General features: G+C 37.5%; 1 protein-coding gene across 11 annotated transcripts in view; it reads right to left on the reverse strand.

Annotated features, from left to right (window-relative positions):
- Positions 1 to 23,737, reverse strand: part of Ankrd31 (ankyrin repeat domain 31) — a 137,624-nt gene that overhangs the window by 30,343 nt on the left and 83,544 nt on the right. For all 11 annotated transcript variants that reach the window (XR_005284624.1, XM_038321865.1, XM_038321872.1 and 8 more), the window contains 7 exons: positions 22,356 to 22,499; positions 21,440 to 21,582; positions 16,653 to 16,815; positions 13,876 to 13,991; positions 11,794 to 11,881; positions 8,392 to 8,488; positions 6,289 to 7,201 (listed from right to left, as the gene is read on the reverse strand). Coding sequence is in view for 10 of the 11 variants with exons in the window: in XM_038321865.1 (XP_038177793.1) it covers positions 6,289 to 7,201; positions 8,392 to 8,488; positions 11,794 to 11,881; positions 13,876 to 13,991; positions 16,653 to 16,815; positions 21,440 to 21,582; positions 22,356 to 22,499 (1,664 nt within the window). In the remaining variant the exon portion in view is untranslated. The remainder of the gene's footprint in view (positions 1 to 6,288; positions 7,202 to 8,391; positions 8,489 to 11,793; positions 11,882 to 13,875; positions 13,992 to 16,652; positions 16,816 to 21,439; positions 21,583 to 22,355; positions 22,500 to 23,737) is intronic.

The following is a 23,737-nucleotide window of genomic DNA, read 5'->3' on the forward strand; positions in this document are numbered from 1 at the left end:
GGCAGGTGTTGTCAGACTAGACTAAATAAATAAGACCCAACTATATAATGTATACAAGAGGCAGACTTTATATTAAAAGTAAGAAAATTGAAAATTAAAAGATGGCTTAGCATATCATACAAACAAAAAGCACAAGAAAAATGGACTGGTTATACTAATAGCAGAAATACTTTAAACCAAAAGTTATTAGAAATAGACATTATACAACACTAAAAAGGTTACTGCATCAGGCAGATACAACAATTACAGGCACACGTGTGTGGAAATCCAGAACTCCAAAACACAAAAAAAAAAAACTTAAGGGAAAAAACAGACAAACCAACATGAAACGCTGGAGACTTCGATGCCTTACTTTCAACAAGGAGGAATAGTGATCACAGAGGCAGAACAGCAGTGCAAGAAGACAGTATTCTACCACTATAAAATTGAACACTAAGCAAGAATATACAGAAATCTCTAGGTAAATGGATTATAGGTACACATCTATAGTCCCAGCACCCGTGAGGCTAAGAAAGGAGGATTGTAAGTTTAAGGCCAGCCTGGGCTGAAAGCAAAATAACAAAATTATGTATTAAAAACACCAAAGGCTGGTGATGTAGCTCAGTGGTATATTATTTTCCTTGCATATACGAGGTTCTCAGCACTGCAAAATAAATTAGCAAAAAAGTTAACAATAAAATAGTTATTCCTTGTACTGCCTGTGGAATGTTATTTAGGAGAGGGCACTTGCTAGGTAAGCCATAAAATTAGCCTTACAAAGTTTCAAAAGGAGTGAGACAGTGTAAGGTATGTTCTCTAACCACAATAAAATATGAGTAGGAATTATTAACAGAAAATAATAGGAAGCTCACCATTACATAAAAATTAAACATACTCCTAAGTAACCGGTGAATCAAAGACGAAACCAAATTACAAATTAGAAAATACTTGGGCTAATGCCCAATGGATACACAAAGATCCCAGCTTCCACATACAATCCAGTTGTATCTTTAACAACAGCATGGTGTGGGGGCAGATGGATCCTAAGGGCTCTCTGGCCAGACAGCCTAGAAGAGACAGTCAACTCCAGGTCCAGGGACAGACCAGTCTTTTAGAAAGGATGATGGCAATAGAAGAAACACCTGACACTGACTTCTGACACCTATAGTTGCACACACACACACACACACACACACACACACACACACACGTACACATACATATCGCAGCACACACACACACACAGATAACTCTAAAATGGATGAAAATATATAATATTTTGAACTGTAGAGATGCAGCAAAAGCAGCAGGCAACAGGGTATTCTTTTTTGGTGCAGGGTGGAGTTGGACACGGGGTTGGAGACAGTTTCAGTAAGTAGTTCAAGTTAGCGTAGACTACGCCTTCCTCCTGCTTCAGTCTACCAAGTACTGGATCACAAACATGTGCTACCTCACCTAGCTTTAGAGTAATATTTGCAACTGTAAATACAATAATAACACTAAAAAAGAAAGTCTCAACCTGATGGCTTAACCTTTAAGGTACTTGAAAAAAACAATGCAGAAGGAAATAAGTAGCTAAAAAAGTAACAAACAGTAAAAACAAAGCAGACAATAAAAAAGCAGTTGAGAAAAAGCAATAAAAAGGTTTTTAAAAAATATGGACAAAATTGACAAACCTTTAAGCTAGATGACTAAGAAAATCAAGTGAGACAACTCAAATAACGTCAGTCAAAAAAGGAGCTACTAATATTGATATTACAGAAATAAGTTATAAGGGAATACTATTAATAATTATATACTGATAAATTAGATTAGCAAATTCCTTGAAATAAATGAACTGTCAAAATTGACTCAAGAAGAAACAGACATTCTAAAAATACCTGAAGCAAACAAATTAGTAACAAGCATTACAAAGAAAAGCCCAGGTACAAATGGCTTCACTGCTTAATACTGTGAGAAAGCCAAACAAGACTTCACAAACTTTTCCAATTAGTCAGCAGAGAGGAGTGTTTGTGAGCTCATTCTGTTAGGCTAATGTACTCTTGACACCAAAACCATAGCAGTTCAGTACTCTGGTGCATGTGGATAGAGAAAATCTTTAACATATGCTGACAAATCAAATTCAACAACATGGAAGAATCTTACACCACACCAGTGGAATTTATCTCTGGGATGCAAGGGTTAACACCCAAAAGTCAACTAATGCTGTCTACCATATTGTGTGTCTAGACGAGAAGCTGTCTGTAGGACTGACTGGTTAGATGGAGTGATGTGGACAAGCTGAAATGCTGACGGTCCAAAGGGCTAATTACCATCATCTTGGGTTAGCTTTAGGCCCTGGATAGCCATTCATCGTCCACCTCTATGTCAGAACCAAGACCCTGTGACTAGTGGATAAGAACCTCTAAAAATATCTACTGACTTAGCAGATCACTAGCCTCCACCAACCCAAAATCTCAGATGGCATCTTGGGCCTACAGAAAAGCTCCCCCATCCTGCTGTGCCTGCCTTTCTGACATACCCACTCATGAATTTTTAAACTTGACTTGATTTGTGGCTTTCTTGGTCTGCAAAACTTAACAAACTTCACAAAGCTGCTTCCACATTGGGACATGGAATTTGAGTTAACCTAAATCTGTTTTTCTGGGCGATGGGCATTTAAAAAAAAGAGGAAAGAAGTTCAATAAAATTTCCAAATACATCCTATAACTAGTAAGCTTAGAAAAGTTGCATTAGCCAGAGGGTGGGCACATCTTTAATCCCTGCATGTGGAAGGTAGCGGTAGAAGGATCTCTATAAATTTGAGGCCAGCTTGGTCTACAGAGCGAGTTCAAGGACAGCCATGAGAGTTACACAGAAAAACTGTCTCAAAAAAAAACCAAAAACAAAAAACCAAAAAAGATATGAAATATTTATAGACAATCTAATAAAAGATAAGAAAGACTTGAAAAGTGAGTTACCCCTACGCTGCTGAGAAAAATCAAAGACCAAAGTAAATGGACAGACATCCTCCATTCATGGGTTCAACAAGACAATACTGCTCAGCTGCCATTTCCTTCCCAACTAACCCACGTATTTAATGAAATATCAATGAAAATAACAGCCTTTTTTGTAGTAGAAACTGAAAAACTCATTCTAAACTTCATATGTGACTTAAAATAGCCAAACATGTTTGTAAAAGAACATGATCAGAAGGCTAGCATTAACTTAATTTCAAGATCTACTATGCAGCAACAATAATCAAGGCAGTTTAATACTGATATGAAGGTAGACAAATAAATAATGAAACAATAGGGAGTCCAGGAATAGAAACACATATGAGCAGCTGATCTTTTAAAGAGACTCATAGGCAACTCATTGAAACAAGGATGCCTCTTTCGACATATGCTGCTGGACCAACTAGTTATCCAAATTAGGAAATATGAATGGGCCTGGGCATAGTGGGTCACACATGTAATTCCAGAACTTGGAGGGCTGAGGCAGGAGGATCACTGCATGCTAGCCTTGGCTACATAAAGAGTTCCAGGCCAATCTGGGATACCAGAATCCTAAAAATAGATAAAATAGAAAATTAATTTAGCATGGATCCTAGCCCCAAACTGTAAGAAATATGCTTAATCTTTACCCTGGTGGTAAATTATATCCTTTGAGAAGTGTAACTTATGTAGCCACAAGGTCATAAGCAGTCACTGTGAAGACACCTAAGCACCACCATCACATCCCCATAACTGCAGCTACTCAATATATTAACTCACTGACTTTGCTTTAAGAAAAAACTGCCAGAATTCTATGAAAAAACCTTTGCCACTTTGAGTCAGACAAATCATTTTTTTTTCACTTTCATTTGGAACATAGATTTTTTTTAAAAAATTTTAATTAAAATATAATTACGTCATTTCCTCCCTCCAACCCCTCCACTGTCCTCTCTCTCCATCGTCTTCCACATTTCCTCCCCTATTCCCTCTCAAGGTCATGGCTTCCTTTTCGTACACGTGCATGTGATGGCTCATCTTCATTGTCAACTTGATGACATCTGGAATCAACTAAAGCCCAAATACTGGGCATGCTGTGAGGGACTTTCTTAATTTGATTAAGGTTAAAATCTTACGAACGCATCCTAATCAAATTATTCTTTGATTAAACATAATTTGAGGTAGGAAGAGATACTCAAAATCTGGTCACAGCTTCTAGTGGTGGCCCACAGAAAAAGGACAATGAAGAGGAAGCTTTACTTTTTGTCTGTTTGCTTTCACTCTAACTAGCAAATAAATTTGTCTCCTCCTCTGTTGCTGTGCCAAGTATTAAACCCAACTTTTTTAGGACTCCAGTGTGGACTGAAAACCAGAAATTCTCCAGGACTCCTCCAGGACTCCAGTACCAGACTGGGAGTGCTGAGGCATTGAGTTTTGTGGACTGAATAATTATTAAATTCTTGGCCTTTCTGTTAGGAGGCAACAACCATTGTTGAACTATCTAGCGGCATCCTATAGCCAGTCTAGTAAATAGCTTTCATGTCAAGTCTATCAGTTCTGCACCTCTAGAGAACACTGCATACGATAATGCATAAATACATAAATAAAACCTGCTGAATCTGTTTAATGTTGCTTTTTATGTACATTATTTCAGTGCTGACCATCTGGGGTACCTATCTAAATCTTCAGATGTGAATATATAACCTGAAAACCAGAAAATAAAAAAAAGGATGATGGGGAGGGGTTTCTAGAGAGGGACTAGCAGGATACAAGCAATATGAAAGGGAAATAGGGAAAACGGTGAGGTGGCCTTTAGTTAGGAAGCAGGGAGGGATGTCAATACAGAAGGAAAAGGAGTAGGGAGGGATAAATAACACACATGCTCACTTTGAATGAAGTCTCTTTTGAGTTGTTTGTTGGTCAGGGAAGTCCAAGAGACTCCCAAAACAATGTTTCCTATAACTGTTGCCTTTAGTTGCCTCCCAGAGGTTGGCAGTAAGTCCCTATCACTGAAGACACCATGTACTTTGGAAAGAGGACTCTGACCTGAAAGCCTGCTCCCTGAGGACTAGCTTTCACAGTACCAGAAGGTGCTGTGCAAGCTGACGGGGGGGGGGAGGGGGGAGGGATGGAACAACCACTAGCCCTAAATGGCTGTGAAGCCTCTGAGTCACAGAAGTGACCAACTGCTAAAGATAACTAAAGAGATGGGGTAGGGTGGGGAAAAAGGTTGGGGAGTGGAAGTTTGGTAGGGAGGGGGATCTGGGATGGGTATGTAAAATAAAAAAGATTGTTTAAAAAAAGAAGAAAAAAGATAGCAGGTATAAGAAGTTTCTGGAGCAGATGGATGGTTTATTGTTTATGGCAGAATTTCACAGGTAATACACACGTCAAATTTGTCAAACAGTACACTTTGAGCATGTATAGTGTGCAATTTCTACAAATCATACCCCAATAAATAAGTTTAAAATGGCTACAATTATGAAAAACTCTACTGAAGATTCATTAAGCTGACCCAGTAACTACACTGTCAAAAATCTGAGGAAACAGAACTTTCTACTAAAAACGGATGTGCTCTGGTCATTGTAAGGTAGGCATGGCTTAGTGAATGGGCTGCAGGAACTGGAGCACTGAAGGAAATGAGATCATAGAACTCTAAGTAAAATTTCACCATTAAACTCTTTTGTTCTTAACTTAGAAGTAAAGCTTCTGAAGTAGGAAAAGTCAGAGTCTAGAAATGAGAAGAGTAGGAAACATAACCATTTAAGTTAAATTCCAGTTAGGCTGGGCTGATTTCTTGAATATTAGTCCACAAGCAAAGAAGCATATTCAATGACTTGGTAATCTTTGCCACTTCAAAATTCTTCTTTCAAAAAGTGAGAATATATGAAGTATTTTAATAGGCATATCTAACACACCTTTTTCTCATAATTCACTTTTATGCATATATTATATTTTTAACTGTTTCTTACTGAAACTTCAAGTCTGTCTTAAACTGAGCATCTATGGAAGACAAATGAACACATCCCTAGGAATGGCTTAGCGTACACTGATAGCTCTTGAACCTAGTGTAGAACTAATAACAGCTCCTATGTCCTGTCTCTGCTCTGAAACCCCTCCTGTCACAAAATAACTGACTGACAGTAGCTGAGAACCAAAAGGTGCTTATAACTGAAACCTATCAGGGAAATTCCAGAATAAGGTGTGGATTTTCTTCCTAAGAATATCGTATGTTCCTACATTTAGAAAGCACAGTCAAATCTTATTTTCTGTTTGCCTATACTATGCTACACCAACACTGCTTATAAATTTTGCAAGACTTTAGAGAAAAAAATACCTGTGTTTTGAATTCCAGAATGTCCTTTCCTGTATTAATTCTTCCACGTAAAAGCAAATCTTTCAGCTGTATATTTTTCTTTTTAGGAGCTGTGCTGTGGTGAGGCGTCTTTTTAATAGGTTGTTGACGAGCAGACCCAGAGGAAGGAGGGATCGGAACGCTATTCGCATGCTGCACAATATCAGTGTCTAAGACAGTAACCACTTGATGAGCCAGAGGTTCTGATGCTCCTACAGATGGTTTATCGGAAGCTGCTTTCTTGTTTCTTCTTTTCGGATTACAACAGGAAAGGTCCAAATTCTGAGGAACAGTTGGTGGACAGGCATCATTTTGGGAAAGCATACTTTTATCTTCTGAAATACTTACAGTGCCAGTTACTGCAGGAGAACCATCAAGTTCATAGCCTTTGACCAAAGTTTCTGTTAAACTTTCTGCTTGTGAATTTCCTGCTTGAGGAACAAAAGCAACAGGCTGGGATGATAATTCACTTTTCTCAGTGCCATCTGTGAGTCTGGATTTCAATAGTCCATCCAAGGCACAATACTGGACATTTTGTTTAGAATTCATCTCATTTCCAGAGAGTTCTATTTCCATTTCCATCGACAATGGTATTTCTTCCATGTTTCTATTGACAGGAGAAATAGCAGCAAGACTGACAGGTGAAAGTAAGTCTGACTGGGGATATACTGAGTTTTTCAGACTAGGAGACTCTCGGCTCTTCTTCTCACTAGAGATGTCTGAGCTACATGTACGCTTCCTAATACCAGACAATGGCTTGGAATTCTTATAGTTTTGAATTTTCAGTCTTATCTTTTTCTGTTTCTTTGCCACAACTAAAAGCCTCTTTTGTCTTGTGGCCAAGTTAGACAGTTGTTCTCTCAGGGCTCCATGCTTAAATGACTCCATGGATACCCTATAAGAAAAAGAAAAAGAATATTAATGGAAAGTTTTCTTCACAGAGTATTGATATTAAAGATACTCCCTCGGAGGGAGCAACCACCGCGTGAGTAGGCCTGAGCCAGGGACCTCCACAGAACCAGGCCCAGGTCAGTAACCTCCACCACAGCAGGTACGCGAAAGTGATCTCTGAGGTATCAGGCCTGAGTCAGTGTCCTCCATGGGACCAGGACTGAGCCAGTGACCTCTACGAGAGCAGACCCAAGCCAGCAACCTCCATGGGACCAGGCCTGAGCCAGACACCTCCACAGTTCCAGGTCCCAGTCAGCAACCTGGATGGGGAGCAGGCCTGAATGATCTCTGTGATTGCAGAGTGACCCCAGGAGCAGCGTGTGACCTTTAGGGTAACTGAAACCATGGCTCTGACTGCGCCACAAGGAACAACCATCTAAGACTTGGATCCACTGGCACCTGGAAGATTGCTTACCAGAGACAAAGCCCCAGCTACATCAATCAGAGGGAAAATATTAGTAGACAAGGTAAGAACACACTCAACACCACAAAGAGCAACACAACACCAACAAAAACTAGTGGCCCTACAACAGCAAGACTTGAAGACCCTAATATAGATGAAGCAGAAAAATGACCTAAAAAATAACTTTAGGAGAATGTTAGAGACCCTAAAAGAGAAAATGAAAAATTCCCTCAAAGAAATGGAGAAAAGGACAAGCAAAAAAAATTGAAAGACAGCAATAAATCCCTTAAAGAAACAGATAAAAGAAACAATTCAAGACTTGAAAACTGAAATAGAGACAATAAAAAAAAACACGAATCAAGAGAATTATGGAACTGGAAAATATGGGAAACTATCAGGAACCACAAATGCAAGCATAAACAGCAGAATACAAGAATGGAAGAGAGAATTTCAAGTGTTGAAGATACAATGGTCAAAGAAAACATTAAATCTAACAAAAGTTTAACACAAAATATCCAGGATATATGGAACATCATGAAAAGACCAAACTTAAGAATAATAGTGTGTTTGTACCCCCAACAAATGGAAAACTTCCTTTTGGGTCTCACCACCTTCTGATAGAACCAACCCTGAAATTACACTTTTAATACATGGGCCTTTGGGAAACATTCCAAATCTAAACTCTGGCATTATAATAATTTAAATGGCTCCAAGTCCTTTTCCCTACTCACCTGTATTTTTTAGCTAGATCATCCCTTTCTGTCTTCTGTTGAGCAAGTATATCATCCATAACTTCTTTTATCTCTAACATCTTTCCAATGTATTGTTCTAGAAACACAGTGATAAAATAAAAGGTCAGTTAACTGAAGAATGGCAAATGCTTAATCTGGTCATCCAAAATTGGTTTTTGTTTTGTTTTGTTTTTTGGGGGTTTTGAGACAGGTTTTTTTTGTAGCTTTGGAGACTGTCCTGGAACTCAGTCTGTAGACCAGGCTGGCCTCAAACTCATAGAAATTCACCTGCCTCTGCCTCCCAAGTGCTGGGATTAAAGGCATGCGCCACCTCTGCTTGGCTCAATATCTATTTTTTGAGTTAGGGTTTAAACTCATTATTCCCAGCCAACTTTCTAACATAAGTGGTCTACATAGTTAAATCAAGGCTTATCTGATTATATCATCCTAATGAAATGCGCTGAGGATTCAGATAACACTGTACCAAGAGAGAACAGTCCATCTTAGATTCTAATTCTGCTAGACCCTATTGACTTAAGGTCTAGGAGCTGGGATTCATGGGCTCTCTATGATCAGCTATCTTTTCTTCTTGTCTGTTTTGTATGTGGTGACATTGTGTATATGTGATATATGCAGATGTCTATTTGCAGACAGACAGATACACATATCATACATAGGCATGTGGAGGACAGATGGAATTCAGGTTGCCAACAAGCCCCAAGAGAATTCATTGGATTCCACCTTATTTTTGAGACACGGTCCCTCACTAAAACAAAAGCTTCGAATCCTTATTGAAACAGAAGCTCACTATTTTGGCTAAAATGACTGAATATTAATTTTCCATAAATAAAATGTTATGTACTATAATTTGGAACTCCTGACTATGTTTCAAAAGCATTATCAACATCATAAAACAAGGCATTCCCAAACAATCCTCGAGCAAACCACATACAGTAAAAACAAGACAAGGTATTTAGTCTACAGATGCAAGTGATGCATGACATCAATACATTACTTTTATTATTTCTAGAACAAAGAACATGCTCTCTGAGGAAAATAATGGCCACTTCTATGGGAAGCAACTTTATTTCTAGTCTTTGCAAAAAGATTAATAGTTTATCCATCAGCCTGGAAGCATGGCTTAATTAAAGGTCAAAGTTCCATCATTCTTCTTTTTATCCTTCAAAAATTCAACTTTTCTCCAAAGTTTCAAATAATTCCACTAAATCTTCTTAATTTTTAAAGATGATTTTCTACACTACAGAATGCTGACCATGAAAGAGGATAAAAGCATCTTGGATCTATGTTCTTGAGACATTATTTTGGCCCCTGGTCTCAAGGAGCTGACACTGATGATATATAAAGTGCATTTTCTGGAAGGAGAAAAATGGCACCCAAAGAAAGACAGCAACCCAGCATCACTGGTAGGAGTCTGGCTTACATATATAAATGTGGATTATGCCCAAATTCAGATTCCCAGGTAAGAACTGAAAGGCTGAACTTAATGCACGGCATTCCCACTAATCTACCGGCCACTGATTTAACTTTTGTATTTGTTTCTTAAGATCTTTGCTAATGTTTTTTGAACTGCTGCCCTTTTCTTTTAGATAACTAAACTTAAAATCATTATGTTGGGGAAATATTATCTTAAGATGTGCTGCTTTTTTATGCTGCATTTGTTTAACTGCATGAAGCTGTGATCACCTGATGGTCCTGAGAAAGAGCTGAATAGGTGGGGCTGGCAGGCAGGGAGTATAAATAGGAGAAACAAGGAAAAGGGGAGCACCAAGAGAACAAAAGGAGGAGGATGGCAGGGGCCAGTCACCAAGCCACCCAGCCAGCCATGCAGTAAGAAAAAATATAAAATATATAGAAGTAAGTAAAGAAATGGCCTAGGCAAAAGGAAGCTGGGATAATTTAAGTTAACAAAAACTGGTTTGGAACAAGCCAAACTAAGGCTGGGCACTCTTAATTAAGAATAAGTCAGCCAGGCAGTGTTGGCACATGCTTTTAATCCCAGCACTTGGGAGGCAGAGGCAGGCAGATCTCAATGAGTTTGAGGCCAACCTGGTCTACAGACTGAGTTCCAGGACAGCTAGGACTGTTTCACAGAGAAACTCTGTCTTGATAAACAAACACACAAACAAAAAAGCAAAAGCAAAACCAAAGCCAAACAAAACACCAAAAAAAAAAAAAAAACCCGGAAAAAAAAAAGAGTAAGACTCTGTGGCCTCTGTGTGCGGTTTACTTGAAAGCTGGGTAGTGGTCCTTCCCCCTAAAGAGCTAAAATAATAAAAAGATAAAAAAATAACCAACAACACCATTAGTTGGATGCTTGAGCGTCACAGAATCTCCCTGTGCAAACCAAATACTGGAAAAGTCTAGGGTCAGTGTCCCCAGGGGAGTTTCTATCTTTCTAATTCTATGGTGAAGAATTAGTTTTGGTATGATGGATATGCTAACAACAGAGCAAAATGTGTGAAATCATTAAAAATTTAGAAATAAGTTTGCTTAATCGATTTGATATTATTTATTGAAGACACATCCTTCACATTGGCTTTTCTAACTGAATTTTCAATTTCGGATATTAAAAATAATAATACAGTAGCACAATGCAGTCTGCTGCTGTAAGAGAGGACATGAAGATATTTCACATGTAAATTGATACTGTGTACTTATTTATCAGAGACAATATTTTAGGGGATAAGCGTGTTTTCATCATAGTAGTAGGTAGGAAAGCTAAGACAGCATCAAAGAGCAGCAAGCTCAACACTCCTTAATCCTGGGCTTAAGGATGAAGCCACACCTTCATCTGAACATATCTTTAGTAGCTGTTTACCTCTTATCATGGTCCAGAACGCCTCTCACATGATGCATGATATTTTGACTTTGTAAGGAAATGTCTTTGTCAAAAATTCCAGAAATTACTTGTTTGCATTACTGACTCATGTTAAAATTTGAGCACCTTAGATACTGTCATATTTTTTAAAAGTCTGTGTAGGGCTGGAGAAATGGCTCAGTCAGTGAAAGAACCTGCCATGTATGAGGAAGCAAGTACAAATCCCTAGAGTCCACATAAACCCAGGTGTGGTTGTATGTATCTACAACCCAGTGCACCCAAGGAGAGACGGGTGGGGGGCGGGTGCAGACAGGAGAACTCCAGGAAACTCCTGGGTCACTTAGCCTGGTGTGCATAACTCAGCAGCAAAGCACGAAGAGACATTGTGTCAACAAGATGGAAGATGAAGACCAACACACCTGAGGTTGTCTTCTGATCTCCATCCATGCGCCATTGCCTATGACTGCCTGCGCGCGCGCGTGCGCGCGCGCACACACACACACACACACACAAGCCCACACTTTCAGCTATAAGAAACTTTGAAATAAGAAGTACATATTTACCTGCATCTTCAGAGTCTCTTATTTCAAGCTTTAATAAGTTTTCTTGTTTTTCTTCTATGTCTTGTAAAATAGCACTGATGGTCTGATGCTGCCAGATAAAAACGTTAGGAATTCCATTATAAGAGGGGAGATGTTGCTGGGTGGTGGTGGCACACCAGCACTCGGGAGGCAGAGTTCGAGGCCAGCATGGTCTACAGAGCAAGTTCCAGGAGAAGCTCCAAAAAAGCTACACAGAGAAAACCTGTCTCAAAAAATCCAAGTAACAAAAAAAGGCATGATGTACTTTCAGATAGTCTGATAAATACAAATAATACATAGCTTAAAAGCTCATCTGTCTTTGCCCTCAAAATGCACTTATGTTTTATGTAACTTTAAATGAATGAATGTTGAAGACATAAACAATTTAAATATATCTTGATTTATGTAGAGCTCTACTGAAAAACAGAAGAAAAGGAGTAGCCATACAAGGAATTATATCTTTTTTTTTTTTACTTCATTTGAAATTATAGATACAGGAGAAAAATCTCCAATGTAACATATACTATTTTATGATCACATATGCAAAAGTTCACTTTGAGACTTCATGATTGTTTCTGTACATTATTAAAATCCCACACACAGTCCTAGATATATCAAACACTATTCTGAAAAGGCACAAGAAATGGTTTAACTCTATCACTTTGTGAGCATGGCGATATGAATTTTCCTGCCTGAATGCTCTCAGCTTACTCTGCCTAGTTCCCTCTTTCTTCTAAGAACCATGCAGTGGGCTCCAGAGTCAGGCTGCCTGTGTGTGCTCCTGGCTCCGTTTCTTCCCAGCTGACTGACTGCAGCAGGTTCTTCCTCCTATCCCTGAGCTGAGAGGATCTATTCATGTAAAATGTGAAGAACAACACTATTATAAACTAAGAGCTGAAAAAGATTGGTTATTATTATTCTATAAATCCATCTCATACAGAAAACCTCCGGCAAACATAATCCATACTGACTTATCTTTTAACAATTTCAGGACCACATAACGCCTTTAACAAAACATTTCCTCATTAGTTCTTATAAGCAGAAACATGTTTTTTTTTTATTTCTGTGTATGCTTTCCAAAATCCTGTGTACATAACTGTCATGCATAAGTAATGATTCGTAGGCTGACTCATACGATCTATCTTTTCATAAATTCTCAATAAATATTTATGATTTTTATTATGTGTCACAGCCTCCTAAAGTATACTGCTCCAAACTCTTACTCTGGTGTTTACAAGGAATGTGTAAAATACACAGAATAAAATTATTTGGTAATTTATAGAAAAATTTCTACATTTATTTATTTGTGTGCGTGTGCATGCCAGAAGACAACTTTTGGGAGTTGGTTCTGTCTTTCTACATGTGGATTTTAGGGATGGAACTCAAGTTGTCAGACTAGGTGGGAAGTGCCTTCACCCAGTGAGGTGTTTTACTAGACCCGGGAAAGCAATCTTTGAGCTGCCATTTATTAAATGCATCACAGTAAAACTACAAAATACGAAACTGCAAAAAAATAAACAAAAAACATAAGGTCTATCGGTAAAGTGTTTATGATTACAGAGGCAAACAGAAGGTCTAAACTTGTGCCCAGGCTAAACATCTACAGAAAGGTATTATCTGTGCAAGACTTTCCTATCTTGCTTATATTGTAGATGTACCCAATCTTCAACACAACGGACTAAGTCATATCCAAAATAATATTGAAGATGGTACCTTAATTAAGTTTGTGGAATAAACTTAGTGGTTTTTCACTGAAAATATCATGATTATGAAATAGATCCATTTGTAAATATGAACTACATGTCATAGACAGCTTGGGGAGTGAATGTACACAATGTACAGTAGCAGTTTCTGCGGGCAAAGAAATAGTCAAACAACTTGAGCAGGTGGAAGGACAGCAGCTAATTTATACTCCCCTAGACAGAGTTAATCAGAGTATATCTTCTTAACCCATTCTGTTCCATTGACATGAAAACCCATGCCTGCTGTCAAGGCCCAATGGCTGGCTAGTCAAAGGAATGGTATTTCTAGGCTGAGGAATGAAAGAACTTCAATGCCACTCACCGCAGGGAGGTTTTCACTTCTCTTCGCTTTGTGTAAGGACGAAGGAGGAGCAATGGCTTTTCCATCATCACAAGGACATGGCTTATATCTTTTTGGGCGGAGAGCAGGATGTTTTACTTTAAAGAAAATGAATTTGGAAAGTAAGATTGTTCAAAATATTGTTCTACCAGTTTTAACTGTCATAAGGATGAAAAGGATAAATTAAGACTACAATTATTGTTTTATTCTTGGTAGCTTCTCATTACTATTAACTTTGGCAACATTTTATGAGCTCTTATCACATACTAGATTATTTTTTTAGTGTAACATCTTAGCAAATATTCAATGAACTCTTTGAAATAGGTAGTTTGTTACAAATGTTATAGAAGTTAAACGTCAGAAAAGTTCAGGAAATTGTGCGGAATCACAGTTGGTACTGTGAATAGATGTTATCTGAGTCCAAGTCCATGCTTTCAACTGCTCGGACTCATTGGTCTGTGGTGCTCTCCTGGGCTCTTCCCTATTATGGGTTCCTTTGCCCTATGCTCAATTACTTTATGCTCCTCATTCCTCTGGAATCTTGACCAAGAAAGAATACACTCAAGAAACAATACACATAGGGACTGAGAAAGCGCTTTACAGCAGAGTCCTAATATCTCTAGGTGTGATTGTAGAAAGGAAGAGAAAGCACTGAGGCCCCAAGAGAGAGTAGAGTTTTAGTAATTCCAACCTTGATCTTCATGTGATCTAGATCACTACTAACAAATCATTACATATCGAATATTCTTGGTTTTAACCAATCACATCAGCAAGTCATCTATTCTTGAAAATTCAGTTGGTGAGGAGCATGGTAGGCTGGGAAGACATGTTCTCACTACTGCATTCTCCACAGCAAGAGCAGACACATTACTGAGTTTCTTCTGAGTCAGGTTTAATCAAGAGGAAAAGGGAAAACAATTCTCTTCCAACACTATAAAGAAGAAACTACTGCAACACAATTCCATAGCTATACATCTTCTTGGAATATTCTCTTCATTATGAATCTAACAAATTCAGGAATTATTATAATTTTAAGGTAATAAAATCTTAGCTGCAAGGGCTTTCAAACAATGTCACATTTTCCAGCCCTTCTACAAGTAAATCAGCAGCTTGGTCTCAATTATCTGTCTCATAACAAAGGTAGGGAGGTTAATGTTTAACAGTTGGTGTGTGTTTCACTCCAGCAACCCCAAAACAGCAGCAGCATATGGGCTTGGTAATGCAGCTTAGTAATAAAGGCTTTCCGAACATCCACACGCACAATCCCTGGTTCAATCCCTAACACTACACTTATGAACTCCAGACCCTGGAGATGGGAATTGCGGGAGAAAAAGCTTATCTATGGAAGACATAATTTAAAATGTGTAAGATTTGATAATGGGATGAATCTGCCTTTCATTTAAATACCTTACTGCTCCTTTCTCACACAGCACACATCAAGCTCATCTGCCCTGTGCTTCTAGTGCTCATTCCTCGCTCACACTGTCCTGTTATCCACAGGGTTCTTCACTGACTTCCCATCCCCATATCCAGGCTCTATTTACCCTTCAATCTTCAACATATACATACTAGTTCTTAAATCTCCAATTTCTCCCAGAATTTAACACCACTAGTTTATGTTGTTTGGGTAATAAAAATATTAATAGCTGCTTATTATCTTTTATTATTTTACCAATAAATTATAGTCATGACGTCACTTGTCTATTATTGCTTCTTCCAGTCAGAGACAGTCCAGACTTAATAATGTTTTGACTTCCATGAGTTTTAGCTTTATGATGGTGCAGGAGTAGAACACATTCTGTAGAAACCAATTTGGATTTGGGTCTCTCCCCTAGCAAGCAGTATGTGCTGCTCCATTTTCTTGGCGTATAGGCTACAAACAGCTTCCAGTCATATAAGCAACCCTAAGATGAATAGCTGATGTTCTATGGCGTTCTGCATTGCTACGTTATGTGTTCAGTGGCCAATTGGGTGTCTTCCTGAATAAAAATGTGCTAAGATAGAGAAGTTCACAACCTCCAGCAAGTCCCACAGACATTCAAACAGGTGGTTTCTGATGACATTCCAGGATAGTCTTTCTAGAAGACCAGTAACAACAAATGTAACCATCCAGTGGGAGTGGGCCACAGAAGAGTTTGTGAGCCTAGAGACAGATCTTCCAAAACGACTGTAAGATTCAGGCATGAGGCAAATGTCTAACTGCACTGCCCCCAGAAGAAATTTGTATAAAAATTTTAAAATTAAGGAAAAATTTTGATATAGTACTATGACAGTATTAATAAAATAGCATTCTTTAAACTAAAACTTAAAAATGTAAAAGGAAGGTGGGGAAGGAAAACTAATAGTAATAAAAGATCTATAAATCTTATTATTTTTAGAGATTTATCTACTTTTATTTTATGTGTATGGCTGTTTGCCTACATGTATATGGCCTACAGAGGCCAGAAGAGAGCAACAGAGACCCTGGAACTGGAGTTATAGATGGTTGTGAGCCACCATGTGGTTGCTGGGAATCGAACCTGGGTCCTCTGGAAGAGCATCCAGTACTTTTAACTGCTGAGCCATCTCTTCAGCCCCTAAATCAAATTTTAGAATACTGATTCCTAGAAATAAATGATGACTATTTAAGAATTCAATGAACAGAGAGAAACACCTACCCCAAGTTAGGTAATAACATCATATTACATATGCAAAGGTTTTCTTTTACTAAGCAGAGACATACATCTGTATAAAACAGAAAGTAGTGCTGACGTGCGTACCAGCCACTGTAGAGCTGATCTCATCTCCATGACTGGTTTCAACAGCCCCATAAGATCTTAGTAGGTCTTTCATTTTTTCATCATCTGCTTTCTCCAAAGCAGTCCTCTGTTTCTGATCTTTCTGATTAGGGTTTGCTCCATGTTCTAGGAGTATCTCAGCTGTCTGGAAGATATTCATTCAGTTATGTCTACATATTTTATCTTAAGACTCCACCACCAAGGACATCTCTTCAAAGTATGGGTAATAAACATTTCAATTACATTTGATATGGTCATTGCAACTTTGATTTGACTTGACTGACCTCGCAGGGAAACACAACAGTACTAAACACAGTATGCTGCTTCCTTGCAGTAAAGAGGTAAGCATAGGTAATACCACTTATAGATCACGTCTGCCCAGAATTGCACTTCTCTTCCCAAAAAGTAGCTGCAAACCACATATGCCCTGCTGAAACACAGTGAATATGACTAAGTAACAGGATTTCTTTATTAAATTAATTCAAATTCAAACAACAAAATATAGCTCACAGCTACTGTAATAGACAGCACAGGTTTACCCTGCAGATTCAGCCACTTGTACGCAAATGTCTCTGATACTGTCCCACTGTTCTTCCCACCATGCTGGAGGACAGAGTGTAAAGAAGATAGCAAGCCTTGCTGCAGGACTACATTAGAGTATAAACTATAATGTAAGTTACCAATTCAGTGTAGTTTAATAAAGTCCTAAAATTCTCCCTATAGAAATATGTTACCTAAAAATTATGATCACAAGATATCAAAGATGGAGGTGGTATTTTAACAAGTCAAAAAGGTTGTGGCTTTTTGGAGAGAAAGCATTTCTAATATAAATAAAGTTACTCAGAGTAACTCAAAGTTGAATATTAGAGGGGCTAGAGAGTTGGCTCAGTGATGAAAGGTACTTGCTACCAAACCTGATAACCTGAGATTGATACGTGGCATCAACATGGTAGAAAAAGAGAATCTACTACCACAGGTCGCCCTTGGACGTCTGCACATGCCTTAAGTAACCTACAAGTGCCCATACATAAATAAGCGAATATAATAAAAATTAAACTGAACTAAAACAAAAAGTCACATGTTAGTATGGTGGCTCACAACTGTCTGAGCTCTAGTTCCAGAGGATCTATTTGACTTCCACAGGCTCACACATGTGGTACACATACACACTCAGACACACACACACACAGACACAGACACACACAGACACACACACAAAATAAAATTTTAAAAAGTGAAAGAAGTTGGGTTTTATAATTAAATTTGAAATTGACCAAAATTAAGAACAGCTAACAATTTGATTTTAGTACAGATCAAGCTGTCCAATAGCCAGTGAAGCACAGAGAAGCAGTGACTCAGACCATGAGGAACATCTGCTGGTAAAAATACGGTCAGAATTTGGGTAAAATGGAGGCAAACTATGTGACAATAGATCTTTACTTTTCTGATTAATAGATGCAAAGGAGACAGCTGGAAGCCACTAAGCCAGCAAAAAAATTCTACTTAGGAAATACAGCTTCTTCTAATCTTAGAATCTTGTTCTTTTATTTTGCTCATGTCTTTGAAGAATGTTTATTAATTTTCATAGTTTAACTCACCATAGCCAGTCATTAAGTTCTGTCTATTTAAGAAATATTTTCCTATCTGAAAAATCAAATTTTCTTTTGTTTTCTTTTAGAAGGTTGTCTTAATTAACTCTTTCATGTAGCTTATGACACATTTTAAGTTAATTTTGATACACAGTAAAAGATTAAAGGATTTTAAAAGTCTGCAACAGAAATCTAAAGATTTCAACTCTTTATCCAAACCTTTGTATCAGTGTCAAAAGTCAACTGACCACATTTGTGGGTCTATTTCTACATGCTGTTTTCTGTTCAACTGATTTGTATATAAACTCAGTGGTTCTTAGTTGGGACTGATTTTGTCCCCAGGATGTATTCAGCAGGATATATTTAGCAGTGTATGGAGATATTTTTGGTTATCACAAATGGAGGTTGTGGAGGCTATCAGCATTGAGTAGGTAGAGGTCAGTGATGCTGTTCAACAGCCTATTCATGTACATGGTGGCACTCGATGACAAAGAAACATTCAGCTTCAAATGTCAGTAGTGCTGATTATTGAGATACCCTGACCTGAAGTACATTCCTCTATTATTACAGGTATAGAATAAGTATCTACACTCCATAGACAATGTTGAACCATCTAAGATTGCATTTTCAAAACTGTCTAAGCTATTTCTATCTCTTTTCATTTCCACATAAATTTCAAAATCATCTTAACAATTTTTCTTTTATTGAGCTATATTTTTTCTCTACTCCTCTCCCTTTTTCTCCTCTTCCCTTCTACCTTCCCCTATGATCCCCATGCTCCCAATTTACTCAGGAGATCTTGTCTTTTTCTACTTCCATGTAGATTAGATCCATATGTCTCTCCTAGGGTCCTCTTTGTTGTCTAGGTTCTCTGGGATTGTGAATTGTAGGTTAGTTTTTCTTTATGTCTAAAAGCCACTTATGAGTGAATACATATCATATTTATCTTTCTGGGTCTGGGTTACCTCACTCAATATGTAGCTGATCAATTTCTATGAGAATCTTTGTTGAGATTTTGAATTTCATTGAATCTATCTGCTAATTTAGTTAAAACAAACATAAAGGCAATAGTAAGTCTTTTAAGCCATGAACATAGTACATCTTTCCAAATAATCAGGCATTTTCTGTTTTCAGTCTATTAATTAGATAAATTACATTTATCATCAAACACAGATTAATCTCACATTCCTGACATAAATCCATCTGGTCATATTATAGTTGTATATAATCTAGATTCAACATTCTATTTTAACAATTTTCCAAATATGTTCTTTCTATTAGCTTAAGTTTTTTTTATTTAATTGTAGTCAATAAAGCATTACTTTTTATGAGATGTTTCTTTATTAAAATGATGCTTTAGTTTTGAGGCATGTTTGTTATAGTTTCAGAGAAGTTATTGATCATTGGGTTTGTAATTTTGTTTCCTAATTTAATTATTTTGGATAAATACAAAGTAATGTGTTTCATTATGAAATTATCATGCGTATATACTATTGCACCTTATACATACACACACACACACACACACACACACACACACAAACATGCACACCACGGATCTCCCTTCTTTTTCCTCCTCTCTAGCTATTTTTCTTCTTCCTCCATAATAGTTGCCCATACATATAATTAAATCTAGATTCTGCATAGTAGAGAAAATGGAATTTTCTTTTCCATTACTTTCTCTTGTTCTCTCTTCTTCCCCCATATTGGGCCTCTTCTGCTTACACGTGCTATGAATATATGCACATACATATACATGAATGTATGTATGTATTTACATATATTACATCTAGACTATATAGGAGAGAAAAGATGCAATATTTGTCTTTCTGAGTAAGGCAATTTCTATTTCCATGTAGACAGAACAATTTCACTCTTCTTTACAGTTGAATAAAATTCTACTGAGTGTATACACCATATCGTCTCTATTTCTCTGTTGCTGGATATGCAAGCTGGTCTCTTATATGACTATTGTGAATAGCACATCAATAGACATGTACTTATATCTCTAGAGCAAGCTGATTGAAGCTCCCTTGGAATATGTAACAGAAGTAGTTGCTGCATGTGTGTAATATTTCTTAAGAGATGTTAATTTGTATTTTTATTTACTTACAATTCCTTTGCCTGTTGCTTGGACTGGTGTGAAAATCACACCAGCCTTGTAAATCTGTTAGGAACTATTTCTTTTTCCTGGAGGAGTCTGTCTACTAAAGCTAGTATCATTTTTTTCCCCTCTAAGTGAGGAAGTTAAGTGATACCTCTACTGTGAGGTTTTGGGTTTATCTTTTTTAAAAATATAAATTAATTTTTCCCAGATGTAGAGTTATAAGGATTATTTCAGTTTTTGTTTGTAAGCTTTGGTAATTTGTGTCAAGAGAATAGCTTCTTTTATTTAAATTGTTAAACTTAGTAAAGTAAGATTTTAACAGTCCCTTACCAGCCTCTTAATGTCTGTCATGTTTAAAATCTGGCCAGAGAAAAACTTCCAGAATTTTGTCAGCTTTCTCAGAGAATAAACTTCCCTTTTGTTAATTTTATTGTTTGCTTTGCTTTACTAATTCTAATGTCACTATAAACAACTAAAAATAAAGATTTATAGAATGTTATCTTCTGACCTACATGACATACCTGCTAAGCAATGAAAAAATGATTTATTAAAATATTTACTGATTTTCTAATCAAAACACAACATTCTATCTTCATCCATAATTTTACCAGGCTTTAAAAACATCTATCTATCTATCTATCTATCTATCTATCTATCTATCTATCTATCTATCTATCTATTAAAAATTTCCACCTCCTTCCATTTTCCTCCTACACCCCCTTCCCCTAGTCCAAAGAGCTGTCAGGGTTCCCTGCCCTGTGGGAAGTCCAAGGTCCTTCCCCCTCCATCCAGGTCTAGGAAGGTGAGCATCCAAACAGACTATGCTCCCACAAAGCCAGTACATGCAGTAGGATCAAAACCCAGTGCCATTGTCCTTGGCTTCTCAATCAGCCCTATTGTCTGCCACAAAGTCAGAACTAACGTGATTGCTTATATTAATACATTTTTTTGCATATCACCATAAAACCATGTATTAATATAAGCAATCACGTTAGTTCTGACTTTAAGATACCTTCATTTCTTCCACTTGTTTCCCTGAGCAAACAGAACCCTAATGCGACAAGTGCCATTACCTTTAAATGATTCCCCACAGCAGCGCCATGTAAAGGAAGCATTCCATCTACATTTTCACAGTTTATATTTGCACCAGCTTTTAATAGCTCAACAATTACATCATTAAATCCCTCACTAGATGCCTCATGAAGGGGTGTCCAACCTGGAAAAGATAAAAAAAAATAATAAAGCTGTTCCATACCTACTGAGATTCATGTAATATGTGTTAAGGGGCTCTTGTGTTAGTGGACTGAATGACTCTACCGAAATATACGTACATGTACTAAGTATTGAACAAGAAATAGCATTAACACTACTGTTTTAAGACATATAGGCTTTATTTTGGAGAAAAATGTTATACCATCATGAATGCTGTTGATAGAAGGCAAATGTTAATCAGTTCAACCTGCTTCAGCTCAGGTTTGACAGTAATTAGCTTTCATATCTCGGGTTTGCATGGCTATATTTCTATTTAAAGGGCACCTGATTCTGTAAACCTTTCAATTCCCTTCTTTAATTATTTATACAAGACTATTCTATGTATAAGCAAAATGTCACAAAATTGACTCTTTAGAACAGGGTTGGAATAAGAAAGAACAAACAGGAAAGGAGGGATATGAAGAAAGCAGGGAGAAGAATGGGCAGAGAGCTGTGTCAGTTGCATTTTCTCTGGAGTCAGGGCATGGGACTAAGGCTTCCAAGGAAAGGCCCGACAAACTCCCTTTACCCCCATTCTGTGAACCTGTTATAAGAACTGCTTCAAACAAGACAGTCATTTCAACAGTGACAAATCTTATTATTCACCAAATTAAAATATGGTATAAAAATACAGTTCAAAGTTAGTCAATTATCAGCCAGCATCAAACTTGGGGGCAAAGGAAAAAATAGTATTTCAGTGAGTTCAAATTAAAAACATAAACATCAAGAGGACCCAACCTGTATTATCTTTTATATTTACGTCTGCTCCAGATGCTATTAGAACCTTCACTAGGGACAGGTCTCCTCCTCTGGAAGCCACATGCAGCAGGCTCTCTCCTTTGGCATTCCTCTTCCTGATTCCAGCTGTGTTCACTTCTGCAACTGTATCAAGCAAATCTGAGACTTATTTTATGCAAGATGCTCACTGTTATCAAGGACTTTAGAAAATATAGTTCTACTTTCTGATAATATTCTCAACAGGTTGTATCACACTAAACATGTGTAACATGGCTTTTTTTTTAAAAAAAAAAACCAAAGAAAGAAAGAAAGAAAGAAAGAAAGAAAGAAAGAAAGAAAGAAAGAAAGAAAGAAAGAAAGAAAGAAAGTGTTTATTTTAGGTCAAATTTCCGGTAAGAGTCCATCACCATGGGAAGGGTGTCACAGGAACAGAGTTTGAGAGAACTAGTTAATAATCTTGTAAACTGATTATATTTAAGTATTCAGAAGGCATATAATAGATAAGACTTCTGAAACGCTAGAATGCTTTAATGATGAAGTTGATACTGCCTACTAGACACCATGTATCATTTTGCTATTGCCTCCTCCTCTAAGGTGCTTCTAAACTGGGAACCTATCTGTTAACATTCAGAGTTAGTTCACAGTAGCTGAGTTATAAAGAAATAATTTATTTTTAAAACTGTATCTTGATTTCTTGGGTATATATCAGTGGACTGGGAAAATTGTTTGCTGATTTTGGTTTAATCCCAGTTTGAGAAGAAAGCCTAGCGTTTTGCACTCATCCTAGCAACTAGTCAGTCAAGCACAGCTAGACACACTTGTTTCAGTTCTGCGCTCATTTCACACTCAGTAGATCAGTTATCCTTTAACAACAGATACACTTTTTTTTTTTTTGGTTTTTTGAGACAGGGTTTCTCTGTAGCTTTGGAGCCTGTCCTGGAACTAGCTCTTGTAGACCAGGCTGGTCTCGAACTCACAGAGATCCGCCTGCCTCTGCCTCCCGAGTGCTGGGATTAAAGGCGTGCGCCACCACCGCCCGGCCACTTTTTTCTTAAGATAACCAAGCTCTGGTTTTATGGAAACTCTTTTAGGATGTGTATATTAGCGCACGCCTGGTATCTCAACACTCAGTGGGAGGCCGAGGCAGCAGAATCATGAGTTCTGGGTCAATTTGGGCTATATAGTAAAACCCTATCTCAAAAACAAAACCAAACCCCTCTTCCTATAGCTGTTTCTCAATGTATGTGTTCCTACCATACATGGTACCAAATAACAAGGTAGCCTTTGAGGTTCTCTAGTTTTCTTTATAAAAAAATTCAGTACAAAATCATTTTCTAAAGAATCCCTTTAAAGTCTTTTCTTTGCAGTGTAAGTTGCAGAGA

The sequence above is a fragment of the Arvicola amphibius genome, chromosome 3 (genome assembly GCF_903992535.2).
Source record: "Arvicola amphibius chromosome 3, mArvAmp1.2, whole genome shotgun sequence".
Taxonomy (NCBI): domain Eukaryota; kingdom Metazoa; phylum Chordata; class Mammalia; order Rodentia; family Cricetidae; genus Arvicola; species Arvicola amphibius.